This window comes from Vanellus vanellus (genome assembly GCF_965231255.1).
Source record: "Vanellus vanellus genome assembly, chromosome: 3".
In the NCBI taxonomy this organism is placed as follows: domain Eukaryota; kingdom Metazoa; phylum Chordata; class Aves; order Charadriiformes; family Charadriidae; genus Vanellus; species Vanellus vanellus.
In genome coordinates this window covers 27,526,262-27,549,172 of record NC_138907.1, presented here as the reverse complement: position 1 = coordinate 27,549,172, position 22,911 = coordinate 27,526,262, and the positions used below count along the sequence as shown (strand labels likewise).

The following is a 22,911-nucleotide window of genomic DNA, read 5'->3' as shown; positions in this document are numbered from 1 at the left end:
ACTTCCCCAGTGTAATCTTAATTATGTTTAATATTTAATAAGCCTTAAATTGTTCCTGTTCCTGATATTTTGCCACGGGCTGTGTGTATGTGTGTATATATATATATGTGTTTGTGTGTGTGTGTAAATTATTGTTGGGATGTTTTTAACTTAAAAGTCTGCATCTTGACAAGTTCATTTTATCAAAGTGAAAATTTCAGTGATAGTTCGTTTTCTAAAACTAGTCAGTCGCAAGGTATACTGCAGCAGAATGTTACCAGTTAACAAAGTATTCTGAATCTCTTTCACTTCTTGTACTGTTTGTTTCTTTGGGGTTGGGTTTGGGTGGTTAGGTTGTGGGTTGGGGTTTTTTTTGGTGGTGGTGGGTTTTTTGTTTGTTTTTAGCAATCAAAGTACTACACTGGTAGGTATATGTATTTAATGAAGGATGCAGCAATGTACCTAGCATATGCAGACGAGCTATACTTGCCTGTGAATTGTTAAACTACTGTATTGTAGAAGGAGCTTTATACATATTTGAGATACCTGTATTTGAGACAATCCCCATCCTTGATTATTATAGTACAGAATTGAGTTTTTCAAGATGCATTGTAGACTTGGTGAATAATAGGTTGAAAAGGACCTGTGGAGGTCATCTAGCCTAATCTCCTGATTGAAGGAGAGGTAACTTCAAAGTTAGACCAGGTTGCTCAGAGCCCTAGCCAGGAGAGCTTTTCAAACCTTCAGGGTTGTTGATTACATAGCCCCTCTGAGTAACCTCTTCCAGTCTATAGCCGCTCTTATTTCTACATTATTTCCTTATATTTAATCAGAACTTTCTTTGTTGCGATGTGCACATGTATCAGTTGCATACCAGTTTTATATATAGCTTAATAAAATAGGTTATTAATAAAGTAGTTTACACTCTTAATGCTGAGATTTGGAAAAAATTAACATTCTGGTTATGAACCATGTTAAACATTGTTCTGCTGAGTATATTTTCAATTGTAATGTCAAGATCGAAAAACTTAGCTGACACCAAATTATGGGAAAGGTTGGGATGGTAGTAGGTCTGGAGAAATGTTGTATGCTTTCTAATGTTGTAGCAAAGCTACTGAAATGTTCCAGTAGTACTTTTCAAGATAATCACTGACTTTCTAATGAGTGTACACTAATTTCATGTAGAGTGAAATAAATAATTTTCAATTTTGAAATTATCATACAAACATTTTGCAGCTGTAGCTGTCAGACTGATTACTAATTAACTGCTGTGCACCACCTTTAAGTCTCTTATTTAGCAAGCGACATCAAACAGTAATTTCAAATTAGGTATATAAGTTTTTGCTAGTATTAGAAAGGTCCATGAGAAACAAATTTTCATGGATATGTGTGTTTTCACTCTGTCACAAAAGCTAGTAAGTTTAATGTTGTAGGTATAACACTGTGTTGATGACAACATGATTTTCCAGTTAGTGTTTTGGGAAATTAAATGAGTTGAGAATGATATGCTGCACTCTGATCCTTGACTGTTCAGCGCTATTGTTTCTTAAGCTGAATGACACAGAAGACCAGTTCCTCTCCTACTGTTTGTTGAGGGCTGAAGCATCACTCTGTAGATCTTGTGAGCCCTCTGTATGCAGTATGCAGCTTGGCCACTGTTCTCTCATCCTCATAGGTTCTTGCATAGCTCTTATGACTGGTGCTATGGCTGAATGAAAATATCTTCACCAGCCAGACTCATATTTTTCTAGTCCTGTCAAAATGCAGAAAATTACCTGCTTAGTGAATTGTATGACAACTATGGAAAGAGCAACAACTTATATTACATACAAGCCTAGCAAAGCAGCTCGTCTGTGACAGTGGGAGGTCTCAGAAGTGCTGCAAAGAAGTGCAAGAAATTTATTTTTGAGTAATTGTGTTTCTTTATGCCTGGAGAAACTTGTTTGAGGCCTTGCTGGAGTGAGCAGAACAGACTGACATGCTCCCTGCTGCTTAATCCATGCCTTTTCTGTGAGTTCATAGCCCTCTTACTGGGTGCGTGAAGGAAAGATGCCTTGGTTTCGAAGCATATCCATTTCCTGTGATTTCACAGTGCCTATTTGGCCTTTCTTTTTGTGGATAGTTGGCCCCAAAATCGGTACTAATGCCTTTATTCCTAAGCATACTTTCTACAGGCACTAATATCTAAAAAGTTTTAGAGGAGTTCTTGAGCCTATATAGACAATTTTCTTCTACTGTTGACCTATTAGGTACTCCTGTAAATTGAGATCGTCCTTGATTTTTCTGATTTCTAGCTGCTTTTTATTTGGTAAAGTTATAAGAGCTGTTTCAAAAGCAAAATAATCTCAATTTTCTAGAATCCTTTTTACAGGAATACTCTAATATACTGCAGGAAATACAGTCCATTTTACTAAAGCAAGTCACTGAGACAGTGTGTCAAGGAAAGAAGGGGAAAAGTATCTGAATAGATAAGAGAAATCAAGGTCCTTTGGAATCTCAGGATCTGAATAAATGATTGCCACCGTCTCCCCACTCAAAAGGAAAAATAATAATAAATCTAAAATATAAATATAAAAATAAATGCTTATTCTGGGAAACATCTTGCCTCTCCATAACTAGCTGTGTTCTCTAGGTTGTGCAGATTTTCACCTACAAATATGGATATTCCCACCAGTCAGACATTGCTGATTTCTCTTTTATCTCTTTGCTCTGTTGACATTGCTTTTTTCTTAGATCTGGACTACTTCTTTGCATGTCATGTGTTGTTTTATTTTCCCCATTCCTTCACCTTTCTTCCTCTGTCATTTTTGCTTTGTTATTTTAGCTGTTTCTAATTTTCATTCCTGTTTGCATCTTGTCTGTTCTTTATTCCTCTCTGCTCTTTTTCCTCATTTTCTATACAGATCTACTAAACTACTCTCCCTTTATTCCTTTCCTTTGTTCGTTTACCAACAACCTATCACTTTTTTTCTGACTCATTGCACCCGCTTTCCCCTTTTGCCTTTTTTTTTTTCTTCTTCCCTTTACTTTTTTCTGCACCCTAACATTGTATTTTTTGTTTTCTCTTCCTTCTCTTCCAGTACAGAGCTGATGATAATGGAAAATTCTTTGGGGGTATATCTCTTAAGAAGCTAGTGTCTTGGAGGTTTCCATGTTGGTGGTGGTACACGTTTCAGGTGAATTTTAGATTAATAATAATTTACAAGGCTTGAAGTAAAAACAACAACAAAAAAAAAACAAAACAAAACAAAAAAACCCTAAAAATAAACCCCAGAAGAAACGGCTAGGGTACTAGTCTTATAAGACTTGGTTTCAGTTCCACACTTCATTGGAAGCTTTCTGTGATTATGAGCACTTCTGAGCTAGATTCACAGCAACCTTTATTACCTCTTATTTAAATCTGTACTTTAGTTCTCCATCTGTAAAATGCCAAACACTTAACTTCTATTATAGTAGTACTATTATTCACCATAACGTGTATTTCACTTATATATATTAGCAGTTACAAGCTACCGAAATTGGGATCATATAGATGTCTAAAGTAGATGGGCAGAAAATTTAACTCATGCCCTACTGAAATGGTTCATGCACAGTCATTGTAGTACTGCTCTGTGTTAGTGACTCACTCCCACAGAGTATCCTTTGCACTCAAAATTACTATGAAAATAAGGCAAAGGAATCAAAGCAAGCTTTGTGTTCCTATTCTGGAAGCAGTTCGTGATGGAAAATATCTTTCCTCGTTCATCTTCAGTAGTTAGGGTAGTAATAAACAGAGAGCTAAAATATAGGGAACTTTACACAATTTTTTTGAAAAAATTACAAAATGCAGTTACCGAGGTGAAGCTGTTTTTAAGAAACCATGAAGTTATTGCATTCCAAGTTGCAGAAAGAGTTCCCACTAAAGGAAGTAGTTGTATCCTATTTAAAATAAAAGTATGGAAAAAAGAATGATAGAATTCTGATAATTAAGGAACACATTTAAGTGCAGTATATACTGCTGAACAGATTTTGTTCATATCATTAAATGAATAATTATTGAGATCTTAGCGGGGGTTCTGTATCGCTTAGAAAACTTTGTATTCTCTTTTGTCAAATAAAAAATGAGCTGCAAAAGTATTAAAATATTCAAGAAAATGATACACTTAGCACATTAATCTTGCTTTCTTTCCTCATTTGAGACCAAATAAAGCAAGAGCGGGAACATTACAGGAGTATTAACTTAGTGTTAAACTACTGGGATTTTAGACCTTGGCGGGATCTTTTTCACCTTGTCAGCACTTTATCCTGCTGCTCGACTCCTGTGCTTAATACTGCAGCTGTAGTAGTATTAAACTGGACTGGAATTTGCACTGTAATTTAAAGTTAAAATTGTACTCAAACGAAGCATAGCAATGACAGGAAAATATCTTCTAAGCCCACATCCAGCTGCTATGGTCCAGAGGTATCAGGGGATGCTAGTATGCACACACTGGTCAGAAATGGCGTTTCTCAGGACCTGAAATGGTTTACAGTGGGTGTTGTTTTCAAAGCTTTTCACTGTTAAGCTCTGAATTTTTTTAAAACATCTGTAAATGCTGGTGAAATAGCTGAATTTGGGTGAATTTTCACAGAGAAGATAAAAGGCATTTCCTTGTCACCAAGACACTCTTAAGATTTCAAAGGTGGTTGTCAATCACCTTCATCAAGCAGGACTTCAAGTGTATTTTAAAAAAGGGGGGGGGGGGGGGAACGGGGAGAAGATTCTATGAATTTATTTAGCTCATTATCTTTTTGGAAGTGGTATTTTTCTAACAATTTTGATAACCTGGAAAAAAATTAACAGTGAACAGAGGTGCAAAGGAATAGCTGTTCATTTATGAAGTTAACCAACATAGTGATTTGAAAAGTAGTGTAAAGGAAAGAGATGGCTGCTTATAAAAACAGTAAAAGTGAAAGCAGCCCCTAAAGGGAACTGAAACTAAGTTTTCTACCTAAGAGGTTGAATGAACATACAGAGTACAAATGCTTTACCTAAGGAAATATAAGTATGGAAATGAAGGCAAACAATTTTACAATTTTACTTCTTAAAGATCACTGCTTCCAAAAAGCTTTAGAGCTGGATGTAGTCTTAGAATAGTTTTTGAAGTCTCTTTTTAAAACTAAAGTTAAAAAAAAAAATTAGTTCTGGAAAGCTTGATTTATTAATATTTACAGCAATAAGAAATTAGAATATTGAACCAATAGGTTTAAGCAGTATTTAGATTTATTTTGGTCAGCTGGAAAATATAAATACAGAGCCTGGTAGCAGAACTCCTTCTTATTCAAATCAGCAGAAATACTGTATAAGGAATCAGAGCGTGATACTTAAATTGAAAGAAAATGAATTCAAGAGATGCTAATGTATAATTTTCATTGAAAGGCAACCAAAATATTTGGGAAGAAAACAAAAGAGTGTCTTTGACATTTAGTTCACTATAATGCTTTAATAATCTATTTGTAGTTTAAATGTTCTAATTTGGGCTAATTTTGGAAAGAGAAAGCTTGGAATTTTTCACCAATGCAGTGCTTTTCTGTATTGCTCTATAAAACAGAATGATAAATTCTTAGAAATCAGAAGTGCTCTAGTAAATGCAAAATGAGCAAATTTCTTTTGTCAACAAACAAAACCAAGTTGTAGTTCTGCAAGCTCATGATGTAAACAGACAAATTTTTTTTTAAAAAAATGACTATGCAAGTATCAGTAGCTTCAGTTGGTCTTAGACATTTCCTGCAGAAGAAAATTGAAGCTTGAAGGACTGGACGTAAGGATAATTCAGTAATTTTGGATTAGTTTTATTAAAAAATAAAAGAGAACCTTTTTAGTACATGAATGACCAGTAGAATTAGCCTTAGGAAGTGAGGAAAATGCAGTGCTAAGAACTTGATGTGACATCAGAAGTAAATGGCAGGAATGCTGTTTTGATTTATACAGGTCTGGGATTAAAGTCATAGTGTTTGGAATTTTCTAAATATTAGGAAAAAAAAAAGGAGAGCTATTTTTTACTGAAGAAAAAAACCCAGATATGATTACTTTTCTTCTTTACTGGTGAATTGCTTAATGTAGAAGATAGTTCAACTGTCAATAAAAGTCTTAAATGTGGCAAATGCAAAAAGAAATCTGATAAAAGATTTTTTTTTTCTGTTGTCCATAAAGACCCCATGCCACTCCTGTATTCCCCTTTTTTGTTATGCAAGATTAGTGCCATAACTCTTTTGGAAAAGAAATATAATAGTGCCAAGATAATTTGTTTGATTGTGAAATAATATCTTTTTTTCCTCACAAAGATGTATCTAAGCTTTTCATTTTAAAGGAAGGAGAGCCCAGAGGTTTCATTCAATATTTAATGTTTATATTTTATACTCCTTGTAATATGGGGTAATTCAGTCAACGTAATATTTTTGGATGGTAGAAAAGTTCAAACATGAAAATTCCATTTGGACTGTCTGTGCTGCATATCAGAAATCTCTAAGGGTATTTAATCATTCAGAATAAGAAAGGTTTCTTTAATTTTTAAACATGTATTTCATTTTATGTTTTATTTAAATTGTCTTAACATTTACATAGAACCCCTTGAAGGCTTGAAAACTTGAAATTTACGTTAGATTAAAAAAATAAATAATTATGAAACATAGTGCATGTGGAGATATATTAGAGGAAGAAGAGGTACTGTTTGAGTAAAGATACTCTGATAATTACAAAGTATGACTTGCAGAAATTATTCATTTATATAGTGATTATTTGTTTTAAAGGAACTGGAAACCAGATTCCCAAAGAAGTTTTACGGTAATGCTGCCTCCCACAATAGTATGAATATTTAAAGAAGTAATATATATGAGAAACTCCAAGTTGCAAAAATGTGGTTAGTTACTGCTTATGAGACGGCGGAATTAAAACCACAAGGATAGTTTCTTTTCCCCTATGTTAAGAGATGGATGTTCTTGGAATTACTCAGGAAATACGGGCTAAGAAAGCTAGGTTTGTGCTGCTGCTGACAGTCTTTGGGAAAATTAATTCAGATTCATCACCAGCTTCATGGTGAAATGTTGTACAGCCTAACGTGGTTAGTCCACTAGGGACAAGGACAGAGATGAGAAATGAGGAGCATTGGGAGTAGAAACTTCAAATTGTAACTGAAAACTGAAAGAAAAAGCATTTCTTATCGTAAGTTAGCGTGTCTTTAAACTGTGATTCCACTCAGAAAAATGTCTGAAAAAGTTTGTGTATTTTCGCATAGTTACCAATTGTATGTTCCAGAAATACTCATTTGGGCCATGGTTGCTGTGTCAGGTTTCACTGACAGTCCCTTGAGGTTGATGGCAAGAATATGTATCATTGCCCCTTGGCTTTCAATCAGTCCTCTCTACAGGGACTTCTGAAAACAGATTAACCTTCATTGTTTAACAAACAGTACTAAGAAGAAGGTATTTATTTACTTCTGACTGAAATGTGCTAATGACAGTTTACATACTGTAATTTCTTGAGTGCACCAGCAAAATGCTAATCTGCTTGCGTTTGTAAGGTATTCCGCTTATTTTGCTTGAGTAAGGACTTTACTATTGCCACTGTGTGAGTGTTTTCTGAGCCCACTAAAGAAGGATGAAAATTTTAATTAATGCAGTTAGGCCTTAAAAAATTGATTATTCTAACCTGCCCATTGACAGCAATACACTGCATTCTCAATTTAGAGTTTACTAAGTATTTGTTACTCGACAACTTTGTTCCACTCATGTTATGAGAATGCAAAGTTATTTCATGTATTTTGGGTGGAAAACTAGATGTGGGGGGTCCTTATCCTGTTAACTTTCTTTTGTCTTTCCTTTGTTGTGGCATTTTCTGGCTGGTATGAGCCTCAGGCTAAAGCCAATTTGGTTTCTCTGTGATTATAACTTTCTTCCAGGTTTGGGATATATGTTGGTGTGTGTTTCACTCTGTCTAGTCCAAAATGGTATGGTAACTTAATATGATATATTTCATTGGAGGAATTGGCAAAATTTATTTTCTGTCTGGTTTGAGAGCATCTTGGGAAGCTTCCATAGAAATGATGCAACAATTAATTTTAAATTTTCATTGTAACCATTTGCTTAAGAGTAACTCTTTCACAGATGTTATTAGCCATCTTTGTGGTCTTTGGAAGGTATTCTTTGGCTTTGCCACAGTGTACAAGTATGCGCATATGTAACTGTGTGTAAGTTTACACCTTAAATGAAAGGTACACGGTATTTTATAGAAAGTGGTTCAATATGTAAATATGCAAGCACTTCAGAACATGCTTTTCTTTCAGCTCCAAGTGTTTTTCCCAATATAGTCAGTGATAGGCCAGTATGCATTAGCAGTGGTGTTTTTTGAAAAGAAAACTTGGATACATATGCAAAATGTTGTTGACGGATTGATTGTTGAAGTTAGTTGTTACTTCTATGTAATTTTTAAGGAAAATACCCAGTATCAGATATTTCGTGTTGCTGTATTCATTTCTGTGTGGGATAGCATTTGTCTTTGATAGCGTCAATCATTAGAATGTCTTAATGTAATTCAAATTTGCGGTATTTTCAGAGAGCCATAAAATGAAATGATCATTTTATTGCATCATTTACTGTGGGAAGGGGGGAATTAATTGAAAATGAGACATTTTCACTTTAAAAATTCATTGTAAAACTTTGATATCTTTTGATGTAGAGAAACCTTTTGCTCAAAACCAGTTTATGCCTGTTTAGTCAGAGGTGTCCTTTAAATTTTTAAACCTGGATGTGTGTTTTAAGAATTTATGTGCTATTTCTGTTTGGTAAACTAAACTTTCAGAAAGAAATAGTTAAAACCAGCCCCAGTGTTTCAGCTTTTTCTGAGATTTTTTGAATCACAGCTGGTTAATAAGGATTTTCTTCACTTCTTCCCCGCCTACATTAAGAGTGCCTTTTCTGTCACACAGCCTGTGCAGTTTTCCCATAGGGACATATAATGGAGTTCATCAAAGTGAAAAAAGTGAGTCACACAGTCATTTATTTACTCATGTAAGACAATAATGGTGTTGATAGTTACCCGGACATGCTTTCCTCTCTTTAGATTGTGGAAAAGCTGGGAGTTAAAAAGTCCTTGCAGACTAGACTACAAGTGAAAAGAGAGAAATTAAGTCATAGCTACATTGTGGTTACTGTCTCGTTTAAGGCTGTTTGTTTTCTTTTAGCAACAATGAGCAGAAATGTTGTTGCTCTAAATTTGCTACAATGTTTAATTATATAAATTATGAAAAGGAAGTCCTGATTTCATGGTATAGAGAGTCAAAGGATGTTTACTATTATTTTATTATGATTAAAATATTAGTTTAGATTCTAAAATTATGTCTATACAGTTTCATGGGCACAAGTTATCTAATATTAAAAGAAAAAAAAAAGTGCTTTCCCAGATCTCTGCATGTTTTGCAAATAAAGCTTCTCACATTTTCTACATGGTGATTTCAAGATTCTAATTATCGTACTTAACTCTGTTTCATGTGTAAGGTTTTATGTGCATCTGCTAGACTGATGACTACGTTTCAAGTATACAATTCCCTGCCTGCTCTGTTTTCCTTTCCAGCCCTGTGGGACTGAAGTTTTGAGAGTTAGTGGCACTAGGCTAACAATCAGCAGAAGACCTTTTGTGTGAGTGCTGTAAGAGTAACTTGGAATCACTCTGAATGGTAGTCTGGCTCTGATGGGTTTGTCAGAGAAGAGAGGATTCCTGGCATTGGTATCATCTGGTAGGAGTGCTTTGTGTTGTTTTAATTACTCGTTTGCCTTAGCTAAAGCTAAGAGGAGTTCCATTAGGAGCCCAGTGAAATAGAGAAGAGCCCTGCATTCCCCAGTTATCTTTGAGCCTTCTGCCTGTCTGTGCAGCAGATACGCTCCATAATGAGCTGGCCTGTCCCTGTTCTTCAGTTGCTCAGCTTTGGGGAACTGCAATTCATATGGGCTCCCTTCTGGGTTTCCTTCGTATGGACAGTATGCACCAAACCCACAGTGGTTTGGGCTTGCATCAAATGCCAGAAGCTGTGAAATGTTCCTGCACGCCACAGTCAGAATACAGACCAGACCTCCAAAGGAAAGGAAAACAAAAGGGAGCCTTTTGCAAAAACTGTTTCCCGAGAGAGCCGCATCACTGTGTTTTCAGCCTTGTTCCATAAAGGGTAACTCTTAGGTGTACTCTGTTTATGTGACATGTTGAACAACTGGTAATTACCTCTGAAGCAGTTAAAAGGTGGTGCACTTGATGAGTATTTAGGACATAGGCAGGGCAATCTTGTATACAGAAATTTAATGATGAAACTAAACACCTTTGTTATGTGGGAAAGATCAGTTTCTTTCTTGGATGAATCTGAAATCAAAGCTTATATTCTAATGGTAATACTTTCGTTAATGTCCTTATTTGGTAGATTATTTTCTGTGAGTGAAAGTGATATGTCTGACACCAGAAAACATTGTTGCTTTTATATAAGTTAATTCTACACGTGAGGAGCATCAAAATCTTCATTAAAACCTCTACAGAAGATGTAAACAAAATGTGATACATAGGTTTTACCTATCCTTGGTATTCCTTTCATTTCAGCTACTGCACACCTTGCTGTCATTTCCCAGCTCCGGTCAACTCTGTAATGCTGCCTAGTAAAATATGAGATCAAAAATTGAAATGTGATTATTTTGAATTAACTTTCTGTATCCACAGCCATGCATCCTGGGTTTATTTTCTGAGGAGGTATACAACCACATTTCTACCTGTCTAGCTAGTGTGATTGAGAGGAAAAGAGGGTCAGCATCAAGTATTCATCCCAAGCACAAGATTGCTCATGGTCCTTTTTCCACTGTCTTTAGCGACTGGACCTAGTGTCTAACTTCTAGACACTGGGTACGTAACCATTAACTGTCCTTAACAAGTAATAAAGAATCTGACACACATCTTCCCTTAATAATTTCACCAGTGATCAGAGTTCACTTGTGTGAAAAGGCTTGTGTCTGCCTTTTTTACTGCCTCATTTGTCTTCAGAGTTTAATTTAATATCTCCCTGGGTGAGCAACAACATGGGAGGTAACCAGAAGTTTGATATTGTGGCTTTAGGGAGTGCATTTTGTTTTCTTAATTGGTTTACATTCCACCTGCACAGAATCTGACTTAAGATATCCCAAGGATTGTGCAAGGTAAGCATCCCTGAAATTCAAGCATAGAATTTTTGTCATCTCATATTTGTGCTATATTTATATATGGTTTACACAGTCCATTGTGACTATATACTTATTACTTTGCTTTTTCCCTCATCTCTCTCTCATCTGAGAGGTCATGTTTCCATTTTTAAACAAATATTTTACAGTAGTATTTGTAATCTAATTTAAGATGTAAAGTAAAAAAAGACATTTATAGATTTTAAATACTGTCTCCATATATTTGGACTTACCATTTTCCACAGAACTGTTTCAACACTAAATAATCAGAAAGTAAGTAAAGAATTTTCACTTATTCTCAGCAAACTGCATTCAGAGGATGAGAAGAACACCTCCGCTAGATGAACTGCAGCCGCCTCCATACCAGGATGATAGTGGTTCTCCTCATCTTTCATGTACTCCTTCTGAAGTCGGAGACAGTAAATGTGAATTTTCACAGTGTAGCAACAGTCCAAGATGTTCATATAAGTGTCCAAGTGAGGGAAGCACGGGACATGAAATAGAAAGCTTTCACAACAAAGGATACGAAGAGGATGTACCAAGTGATAGCACAGCTGTCCTTAGTCCAGAGGTAAATGAAAACAGTTGAGTGTTCTGAAGTGTCATGCAGTGCAGCCTTTTGAGACACTTTTTTTTTCCCTAAAGATCAATGCACAGGGATATGAACACTAATATTGCAGCTCGTTCATTAAAAAAAAAAGTTAGTTTGTCAGAAAATATTACAGTAGGATTTCAGATTGTTCTTTATAGTTATCTTTATGGCATCTTAATTTTCAAACAAGCTCCCAGTAAAAGTGATATATTTTTTTTTTTTAACAAGTGAGAAAACTTCATCACACTGTAAGGAATATAGTCAAAATTCTTTTTCTTCCACATAACTTTTCAACCAACTCAAAAAACCCCCAAAACATAAAAACGTGTTACTTTTCAAACTGAACACCCTGTAATGTAAATTGTCTTTTATGAATAAAACAATATTACAAAGAATTTTTTTTAAATTGTTGATGGTAGTAAGGAGATTTGTTCCATTTAATTTTCCTTTTTTTTTCCTGCTATAAACTGTAACGCTATCTATTTATTTTACTATGAAGTAATCTTTTCTGACATATTTTTCCTTCAAATGTCTTTAACAACTAGTTACTGCACTGACATCTATAAGTCTACAATAGTGATGTCGTGCAGAAAAGGCTCTTTTTCGTACAAATTTGTATTTTGTCTCTACCTGTAATTTTGAAGTGGATATTAGGGTCCGCTGCTGATGTGCCATCAGCTGTTCTTTTGTTAGTAGACCTCTTGGTAAGTTGATGTTGCATGCCTGGGGTGTTGGTGCAACATCTGGAAGGCCCATCTGCTGTGTGAATGCAAGGTTCTCCAGTAGCTAGCTGTCTACGTGTATCTGATGATCAGCTAGGACCACAGTCTGTGAGAGCTTCATTGCTGGTAAAGACATACGGTCCTTAAACCCTAACAGATTGCAGCAAATCTAATCCTAGTTCTTCCCGCTTTGTGTCACACCAGTCATTAATGTAAGCATACCCAATAAGAAGTGAGAATACTGCCAACCTTTTTTATCACCACTCAGCAACTTGAAGAATGAAGCTTTCAGAGGAATGAATTCCCACAACTATGTAGCAATCAGTTTAAAATAAGAGCATAACATATTTTAATCCAAAAGGCTTTATTGTTCCACCTGTTCATTTACATGAACAAGTGTATCTTTGATAATATGAAAATGCACAGGAAATAAATTTGTTTTAACTACTTGGAATAACTTACTATGCGAACAGTAGGTTGACCTGTACTTGTAAATATTTTGTGTTTCAATATCGCTATCAAACTAGCTGTTTTAAAAATAAGAGAGGATCAATATTTTGTTCAAAATTTGAAGCGACAATAAAAGATTTTAAAATTAAGTTTAAAATAAAATTTTAGGAACTATGCGATTTACAGAAAGTTCAGAAAGTGTGTTCAAAACAGACACATCTTACACAGTTCTAGTAAAATTACATTAATCAAGCCACGATAATTTTGGCACATTTATAGAGCCCTTGTGGACTGCAACAAGAGCTGCATGTGCAAGTAGGTGTTGTAACTCCAGTATTCTTTACTGGCTCCTCACTGTGCTCTCAAGCACTAGCCAGCTCTTAAAGCACTGTAATATCTTCACTTAAAAATTTGTGTATACTCGCACTCAAACAATGTGGTTCTATCTCATAACAAACGTGTATGGATTTTAACATGTGGGGCACGGAAGAAGAGATCATAAATACAGCCTGATTTAATCTGAGCTCTGTCTGATTGGCTCCTGGCTTTTGGCAGTATTGGCCAGGTAAAGTCTTTTGATTTCTTCTTGGCTGCTAGTCAGCCATCTCCTCAGGCTTTCGGTGTTTAATTACCTTGTTTATGAAGTGAACAAAAAGATCATAGTCACTTCACATTGCTTAGAGAAAGCCATATATTTCCACGCTAGATTTAATAATGGAATACAATAAATAAATAAATTAAAAGCTGCTTTTTCTTCTTCTTTTTCAGGATATGTCAGCTCGAGGATCATCTTCACAGCTTCCTAAACCTTTTGATCCTGAGCCAGTAGCTAAATACGGCACACTGGATGTGACTTTTGACTATGACTCACAGGAACAGAAGCTTTTGGTGACAGTGACAGCTGTCACAGATATTCCCACATACAGCAGGACAGGTGGAAGCTCGTGGCAAGTACACCTAGTTCTTCTCCCTATAAAGAAGCAGAGAGCAAAAACCAGCATCCAGCGGGGACCGTGCCCTGTCTTCACAGAGACATTCAAATTTAATCACGTTGAGTCTGAGATGATTGGGAATTATGCAGTTCGCTTTAGACTGTACAGCGTACGTCGCATGAAAAAAGAGAGGATTGTGGGAGAAAAGATTTTTTACTTAACAAAATTGAATCTTCAAGGGAAGATGTCAGTGCCAGTGATACTGGAACCTTCTTACAATCTGTCTGTGAGTATTAAATTAGGCAGAATAAGAATGCAGTGATATACAGTGTCCTGAATTTTGTAAGGGTAGCGTGTATATTTATAGAGTCATCCCATCCACTCAATTTTTTTTCAACAGTCATAGCACCATATTAGCATAACAATAATTCCCATAGAGTTTCTGTAAGTGCATTCACTTTCCACCTGCCAAAGCTGCCCATATTATTCCTTTTAATTACTTAGAAATTTCCAGTCTATAAATAGGAATATAGTCATGAATATAGGTATATATGTATACATGCAGATACATATGTATATGTATTTACTAGTATAATCTTTACTCTGTTACTCACAGCATTTCAATTAAAAAAAAGGGGGGAGGAAATAAAAAGCTATACCAGCAAGTGCCTTCCATCTGTTGCAATTAAATCTTGGTTGCAATAGGTATTTTTCTTTCAAGAAAGGAAGATAGGAAAGAGGAATTTTGAGAGCACAAAACCATTTTTAATAACTTCAGCTTAGAGCCTTGTAAATAATTGATTTCTGGTTGAGTCTTAAAGGAAAAATAGTGTGAAGTAGTTCAAACTGAAAAGGTTTTTTGTTTGTTAAAAAAAACCCTACCTGTCTGATGAACAACATTTTTTGTCCCCCAAAATAATAAATAATTTAAATATTTTTAATAAAGGAAAGCAACAGTAATTAGGATAAACTTAGGTATCACTATCAAAAAACATAGGAGATCACTGTATGGGCAGTGATCAGTATCTCCTTTTTCTTTTTTGTAAGTAATTAAATATGCTTTTGTCCAGAAAGAGAATGTTTGTGATGTTGTGGTCAGGTCTTCCTAGACTAGGAGTGCTTGAATGTTCATTGCTTAAGAGCTGCGTATGTGCTAAAGAATAGATTTCTGGGGGAAAGATAAGGTGATTTATTTACCAAAGGCATCCTTATTTGGATATTGTATGTGGTTTGCGTTTTTCTTTTTTTTTAAAACTGTCAATAAAAGAAAAAGAAGATGAAAAGAGAAAGAAAGGAAAAGGTTTTTTCAGGTGAAACAATGCAGTTGATTTGTTCTGCATTTTCAAAAACAGTTGGGATCAATTGGTCTTGTGGGGGATGTGACAGTTGGAGGCTGTATTGGGAACAGCAATCATGAAATGATAGAGTTTTCAGTTCTGGGAGAAGCAAGGAGTGGGGTCAGCAGAACTGCTACCTTGGACTTCCGGAGGGCGGACTTTGGGCTTTTCAAGAGCCTGGTTGACAAAGTCCCCCGGGGAGGCAGTCCTCCAGGTCAAAGGAGCCCAGGAAGCCTGGATGTTTTTCAAGAAGGAAGTCTTAAAGGCACAGGAGCGGGCTGTCCCCGTGTGCTGAAAGACAAGCCGTCTGGGAAAAAGACCGGCCTGGCTAAACAGGGAGTAGTCTTGCGACTTAGGGAAAAAAAGAGGATTTATGGCCTCTGGAAGGAAGGGCAGGCCACTCAAGAGGACTTCAAAGAGGTAGTGAGGCTATGTAGGGAAAAAATCAGGAGGGCCAAAGCTCAGTTAGAACTAAACCTGGCTTCTGTTGTCAAGGACAACAAAAAAGTTTCTATAAATCTATTAGCAATAAAAAGAGAACTAAGGATAATCTCTGTCCTCTAGTAGATGGGGCCAGTAACATAGTGACCAAGGATGAGGAAAAGGCTGAGGTACTTAATGCTGCCTTTGCCTCAGTCTTGTGCAGTAGGACCAGTTGTTCCCCGAGTACCCAGACCCCTGAGCTAGAAGACAGGGATGGGGAGCAGAATGAAGTCCCTGTAATCCAAAGGGAAGTGGTGAGGGACCTGCTTGAGCACCTGGAAGTGCACAAATCTATGGGGCCAGATGGGATCCACCCATGGGTACTGAAGGGCTAGCAGAAGTGCTCACCAGGCCACTTTGCATCGTTTATGAGCAGTCCTGGATAACTGGGGAGGTCCCAGCTGACTGGAGGTTGGCAAATGTGACACCCATCCACAAGAAGGGCGTACAAGTATCTAAAGGGTGGGTTGAAGGAGGATGGAGCCAGGATCTTCTCAATGGTTCCCAGTGACAGGACGAGGGGCAATGGGCACAAGTTAGTACACAGGAAGTTCTGTTCAAGTACACGGAAAAACTTCTTTACGGTGAGGGTGCCAGAGCACTGGCACAGGCTGCCCAGGGAGGTTGTGGAGTCCCCTTCTCTGGAGATTTTCAAGACCCCCCTGGATGCAGTCCTGAGTAATGTGCTCTAGGCAATCCTGCTTTAGCAGGGGAGTTGGACTAGATGATCTCTAGAGGTCCCTTCCAACTCTGATAATTCTGTGATTCTGTGGAAGGAGGATCCAGGGAACTACAGGCCAGTCAGTCTGACCTCAGTACCTGGGAAGGTCATGGAACAGATCATCCTCGGTGCCATTACATGGCACATGCAGGAGAACAGGGTGATCAGGCCCAGTCAGCATGAGTTTGTGAAAGGCAGGTCATGCCTGACAAACCTGATCTCCTTCTATGATAAGGTGACCCACTTAGAGGATGAGGGAAAAGCTGTGGATGTTATCTACCTGGATTTTTGCAAAGCTTTTGACACCGTTTCCCACAGCATTCTCCTGGAGAAACTGGCTGTTCACGGCCTGAACAGGTGTACTCTTTGCTGGGTAAAAAACTGGCTGGATGGCCATGCCCAGAGAGTGGTGGTGAATGGAGTTAAATCCAGTTGGTGTCCAGTTACAAGTGGTGTCCCCCAGGACTCGGTGCTGGGGCCAGTTGTCTTTAATATCTTTATCAATGACCTGGATGAGGGGATCGAATGCACCCTCAGTAAGTTTGCAGATGACACTAAACTAGGTGGGCATGTTGATCTGCTTGAGGGTAGGATGGCTCTGCAGAGGGATCTGGACAGACTGGACCGATGGGCTGAGACCAATGGTATGAGGTTCAACAAAGCCAAGTGCCAGGTCCTGCACTTGTGTCACAACAACCCCATGCAGCGCTACAGGATTGGGGCGGAGTGGCTCGAAAGCTGCCCGGCAGAAAAAGACCTGGGGGTGTTGGTGGACAGCCAGCTGAATATGAGCCGTCAGTGTGCCCAGGTGGCCAAGAAAACCAGCAGCATCCTGGCCTGCATCAGGAATAGTGTGGCCAGCAGCACTAGGGAAGTGATCATCCCCTTGTATTCGGCACTGCTGAGGCCCCACCTCGAGTACTGCATTCAGTTTTGGACCCCTCACTACAAGAAGGACACTGAGGTGTTGGAGCATGTCCAGAGAAGGGCTACAAAGCTGGTGAGGGATCTGGAGGACAAATCTTATGAGGAACCACTGAGGGAACTGGGGTTGTTTAGCCTGGAGAAGAGGAGGCTGAGGGGAGACCTTATCACCCTCTACAACAACCTGAGAGGAGGTTGTAGAGAGGTGGGGGCTGACCTCTTCTCCCTGGTGACAAGTGATAGGATGAGAGGAAATGGCCTCAAGTTACATCAGGGGAGGTTTAGATTGAATATTAGGAAACACTTTTTCACTGAAAGGGTTATTAAACATTGGAATAAGCTGCCCAGGGAGGTGGTGGATTCACGTCCCTGGAGGTGTTTAAAAAAAGGGTAGATGTGGTACTTGGGGACCTGGTTTAGAAGTGGTTTTGTCAGGGTAGGTTAATGGTTGGACTTGATGACCTTAAAGGTCCCTTCCAACCTCAGCAATTCTATGATTCTATGAAATGGCATTTCTGTTGAACATGAGTATTACAAAAATAAATACTCAAATTAAATGCCATTGTATTTAATGACTAAAAATATATTAACTAGAATTAGTAAAAGCTGAGACTAAAACTTGGATCTGATAATCAACTGACAATAGCACAGCTTTTTCATAATTTCTTATAGAAGTACCAATCAATCTGTTGCAAGGATGAAGCAGTTCACTTACCTAGTGTGAACTTTCCTAATGCAGACTTTGCTAGTTTCACAGCTAGGAAAAAAACACCCCATGAAACAAAACATTGAATATTTTAAATGTACTTGCTAAATTTGTGTGTGTTTTCAATAGGCTCTGGTGTAAATTTTACCAAAGTCAATGGAAGATGCTTTTGATTGATTGGTATATCCCATATGTGCGTTGGTTATTCTTCTGCATTATTTTCTTGAGCTTTTGTGTCAGGGAGAGTAAAAACAAATTCCGGAAGGCATCAAAGATAAAAAGATTGTTATTTAATTTCTGTGATGGTAAGGAATGCCATATCTGCATTTTACTCTCCTCCTTATTTTGTGGGGAAGGAACAAGCATAAGGAATACTGGCAGGAAGTGAAAGTATCTTCCAAAGTTTGTTGCTCTTCTGGGGTTTAGACAGATTTATTTTAGCCGCCCTGCCTGTCACTGGAAAAGAACTTCATAGTCTTGATAGCTTGAATGAGGATCCATGTTTTTCTGGACCTCCACAAATCAGTTTTTAAACCTTTGGAAATTCATTCACGTCTGAGTTTATTGCTATTTTTCTATTATGACTTATAGCCTGCATCATATTTTTTTCAGTGAGTAGATCTATTACAGGATTTAACATATAGTTATGTTGCAAGAGTGTAAAAATTTATTGCGTTTTTAGGATGTATGACTGGAAGGTGGTGGCATCCTGGGTCACTTGAGTTCAAGTCCTTGTTATTGCAGAGATCCAGGCATCCTGATCACAAATTTTATGAATTTTCATTTGAAAACGTTAGGTCATTTTATTTCCAACCTGAATTTCTTCATGACCAATTTATAACCATTTGTTCTTTTGCCAGAATGGTTCTTAAGCTTAATTAGTTCTTACCCTTCTCAGGTGTTTACCTCGGTCTTTTTTTGTGCATTGGTCATATTCCTTCTCAACTGTCCTTTTGCTAGAACAAACCAACAACCATCTTTATGTCCAGGTAATCATAAATGCCAGGCAGGAGTTATTTAACAGGAGATGGTTAAGTGTTATTTCAGTTTGGAGAGATCCAGCTGTTCAGGCATTTTTGTAATTATAAAATCCATGATAAGGTACATTGTAAATTCTGAATTAAATTTGCCTTGTTCAGTTGCAGAGTGTTTTGTTGCTGTAGAGTGTTTATATTTGACAGCTTTTTTACGCAGCTATTTCTTGGACACGACAGTCGCCCTATTTTTTCCACTGCTTCTCGTTATATGGATTTTATATCTTAAATATACCTTCTGTTACTGAAACTTCCTAATCTATGAAAACATCTATGCTAATCTCTTCTGTAGCAACATATTTTATTTGCTTCTGTCTGTGCCTGATATTATATTAATGTTTTTTATTAGCTAATCAAGTGCCTTCTGATTGTATATGAACAGTTTGTATCCTGTGAAGTTTAGTATTTTTTTCGGTTATACTTTAAAGCTATTCACAAGAGAATCTGGTTAAAAGTTGACCAGCAAGTTCAGTGCCTTTGAAATATAGTGGCATGCTCACATGAGTGGGGCCTGTAGCTCTCTCTTGTTGTTTAAATGTGGACAAGTGCATGTCATGGTGAGTACATGATACTAGTATGTTCCTTAAATAGGTTTCAAAGCTACATGTGGGTTCAACTTTACAAATATATTCACAAACTGTCTTTCTCACCCAAGACTTCACCCTTTTTCTCACCTTCCTACGTAGCATATAATGTCTCGCATTAGCAGCTATTATCCACAGTACTATTGCTGTTTGCCTTTAACAGTTCTGTGTTGCTACAGTTCTCCCACGTAACAGGCAATTCCTCATGCAGTATCCTCAGTCCCCTTATTTATCGCACCCTTCCTTCCAAGTTCAGTGTGGGTTTGAGTGAGGGAGAAGCAACACAACCAGTATGGGCTAGCCAGAGTGTGGTTGTCACTGTGATCTGAGACTGTCCCTTTCGGATTTGATAGAAAGTGGCCATTGCATCAGAAGTAAATAGCAGGGCTGTCCGTTGTGGGTTTTTTTCCTGAGTATAGTTTTCTTAGGAAGACCTTTGTTGATCATTTTAGACAAATTTTCCTCTAGTCTACAATGGTAGGCAAATTTTTTTCGCCCACTTTGGAGTTTGTGATGTTGTTTATTTTTCTTCAAGAAATCCCCATGGACCTTAAAAACAGGTTCCTTTTCGTTCTTCTCGAGCAAAGAAATTTTCCTGGCAGTGAACAACGGCCTCCAGTATGATGTATTTATAAAAACATATAGGCAGTTTATTGAGTGAAATCTGTTTGGAAAAGATCAAGAAAACAAGTGTAATCCTCTTCACCATCCCATTGCTTTTTGGTGTAGAATAACAGCAATCAATCATGTTTGCGCTTTTTTTGGATTGATTTTGGAAGTATAGTTTCGATGACCGAAACACACCTCTTCCTGCTAAGCAAATCTAGTAATTGTTCATCATGTATTGTCAATAACAAGATGTTTGCTGTGGAGAATTAAATTTCTTTTTCTTTCTTTCTTTAACATTCCCCATTTCTAACATATTGAACTCCAAGATGTGATCCTGATAACAAAGAATAGATGGTGTAGACATTCATATGTGCTTAAAGGATTTTTTTTGTATGTTTACTATAAATATCTAGAGTGTCCAAGAATTATTTTAATTATTTTTTTGAGTGAAGGCATTTATGCATGCAGCATATAAAAATGCTCGCTCTTGCACATGCACGTGTGTGCTCTCTCCACTTTGAGGGCGATGGTTAGTCATCTAGTTGGTTTATGCATAGTGCTTAAGGCATTTGTTCCATGTTGCCCTTTGTGTGGCATATCTTTAGTATTCTTTCTATGGATGTTTATTGGTATATAAACTCAGGAAAAAAAGCTTTCAGTGGCATTTCTTTCTTGTGAATTCTTGGCCGTTATAGAGTTGAGCTGTCAGGTTTTGTGCAAATCCTTTTTAGGGTTTGCACCTTTTAGGCCTATTGGTGTTCTTATGGCATGGTCTGTTCAGGATTGTATTTGGAAGGCTAAATACTAAAATTCATATGTATAAACATCTCTTTACTAAATATTAGCTACCAGTACAATACTTTAAAACAGCAAACAAAAAAAATGACCAACATTTGTCTAGAGGGGGGAAAAAAAAAAGACTCAAAAGATTTTGCTCATAGTATTTTATTTAACTAGAAGTCTACCTAAAGGGATCAGTTTCTATGTGATGGTGCATAAATGCTTTCAGTTAGCTTGTAAAAATTACGTCCATCAAAGTAAGGGGCAATTACCTTTAAACGCTAAGCACATCCTTATCTTGGGAATAGCTTTCTGAATTCATTTGAGTTATTAGTGTAAAGTATGGAAGATCAGAGTTAGTCCTTTGACACAGTAAGAAAGATGACTCTTGTGACTTCTTTGAAGACAATTATTAGGTGATTGGAAAATGGTGATCATGTTACTGAGGCTACAGGAGAACTTCACAGTACTTGGCAAATGAAGTGGACTCCCTGTGTTTGGCTGGTCATGCAGGATTTCATGGCAGTATTGGCAAGCAGCAGCTGTTGTCTTCTCAGTGTCATGGCTGCCTCAACTTGTGAGCCTTTGTGTAGTGTTCCCCGAGCACTGCTCCTGGCAGCTCAGAAGATAAGTGCTAACCCATGGTGCTCTCTTATCAGGTCTTCATCAGGATGTGGGAGGGCGGGGAGAACCCAAAGACTACTGTGGTCTAAGACCAGTGTTGTGTCTGCACTGTTCTGACAGATGCAAGTCTCGAAAACTCACATTAGAACCTGACCAGATGATAACAACCTCCCACTAGATAAGTTCAGTTGTCACACTTAAAAATTAATTGGCTTTCCAAATCAGTGCTATTTGCTCCTGATTTTTTTCTTACGTAAAAACGCCTAATCGTTCATGGCAAACTTAGGCACGTAATTAGTCTCTTCATCAAAGCAGCACTGGACTAGACATTGAGACTGTGAGACTGTCTCAGTCCTGTGTAGAACAACCTTGATACTTTTTTAGAACACTTTTAGATAGTTCTCAAGATATTTATTTATTTTTTTTACAATCACAACTTCTCTCAAGTGACTGCAGCCATTCTGTCATCTCAGGAGCAAAATGGTTGACCAGTTTCAACATGTGCTGCTTGGTTTTGATAACCGTATCACCTTCCACAACAGTAATCAATTATTTCTATCACAGATTGAACAAGCCTCTCGAGTGAGCTATCCAGAAACATTACAATGTTTCCTCAGCCTGTACAGAAATTCATATTCGGTTATTTGAATGAACGCAGAGTAAGAGGCAATAGTCCTTGCAAGTTGTTTTAAACCCTATAACTAAATGCAGTGCTTCAGCCCTTTCACGGGTCATTTTTTATCTCCACTGTGGTCAAGAGAAGGATCTTTGTCATCAGAGTGCTCTGCCTTATACCATTGTAGGCCTGGGCCATATTGCTGCTGTTTGTCCATTGAAAATCAAGTCCCAAGATCAGTTCAGGAAGCTTTCCTCAAAGCAGCGCTTCAGGGTTTGTTCTGCCATGCCTATGCTAGCTAGGGTTGTGATTCCTGTTCTTTCAGCTCTTTAAAGAGTATAAACCTTTTCCAAATGAAAAATCCTAATTCTCTGGAACCCAGCTTCTGACTTCTCATGAGGCTGTGAGAGCCCTTAGTTGAATCTTGTACATCCACCACATTTTTCAATTAATTTCCATTTCTTACATTTATTGCTGGACTTTTTTGTAAGATACAAGAAGAATAATTTGATTCCAGTTATTGCTGACAGTTGCGGATAGTAGAGTTAATAAAAATGCTATCAAAGTAGTATTTTTTGTATACCATTTCTGGGATATGATGACCAATATTGCTAGT

At 37.4% G+C, this 22,911-nt stretch overlaps 1 protein-coding gene across 3 annotated transcripts in view; it reads left to right on the top strand.

Moving 5' to 3' along the window:
• SYT14 (synaptotagmin 14) overlaps positions 1-22,911 on the top strand; it is a gene marked incomplete at its 5' end in the record, with an annotated part of 62,215 nt that overhangs the window by 24,063 nt on the left and 15,241 nt on the right. For all 3 annotated transcript variants that reach the window (XM_082481465.1, XM_082481464.1, XM_082481463.1), the window contains 2 exons: positions 11,484-11,752; positions 13,714-14,163. In XM_082481465.1, coding sequence (XP_082337591.1) covers positions 11,484-11,752; positions 13,714-14,163 — 719 coding nt within the window. The remainder of the gene's footprint in view (positions 1-11,483; positions 11,753-13,713; positions 14,164-22,911) is intronic.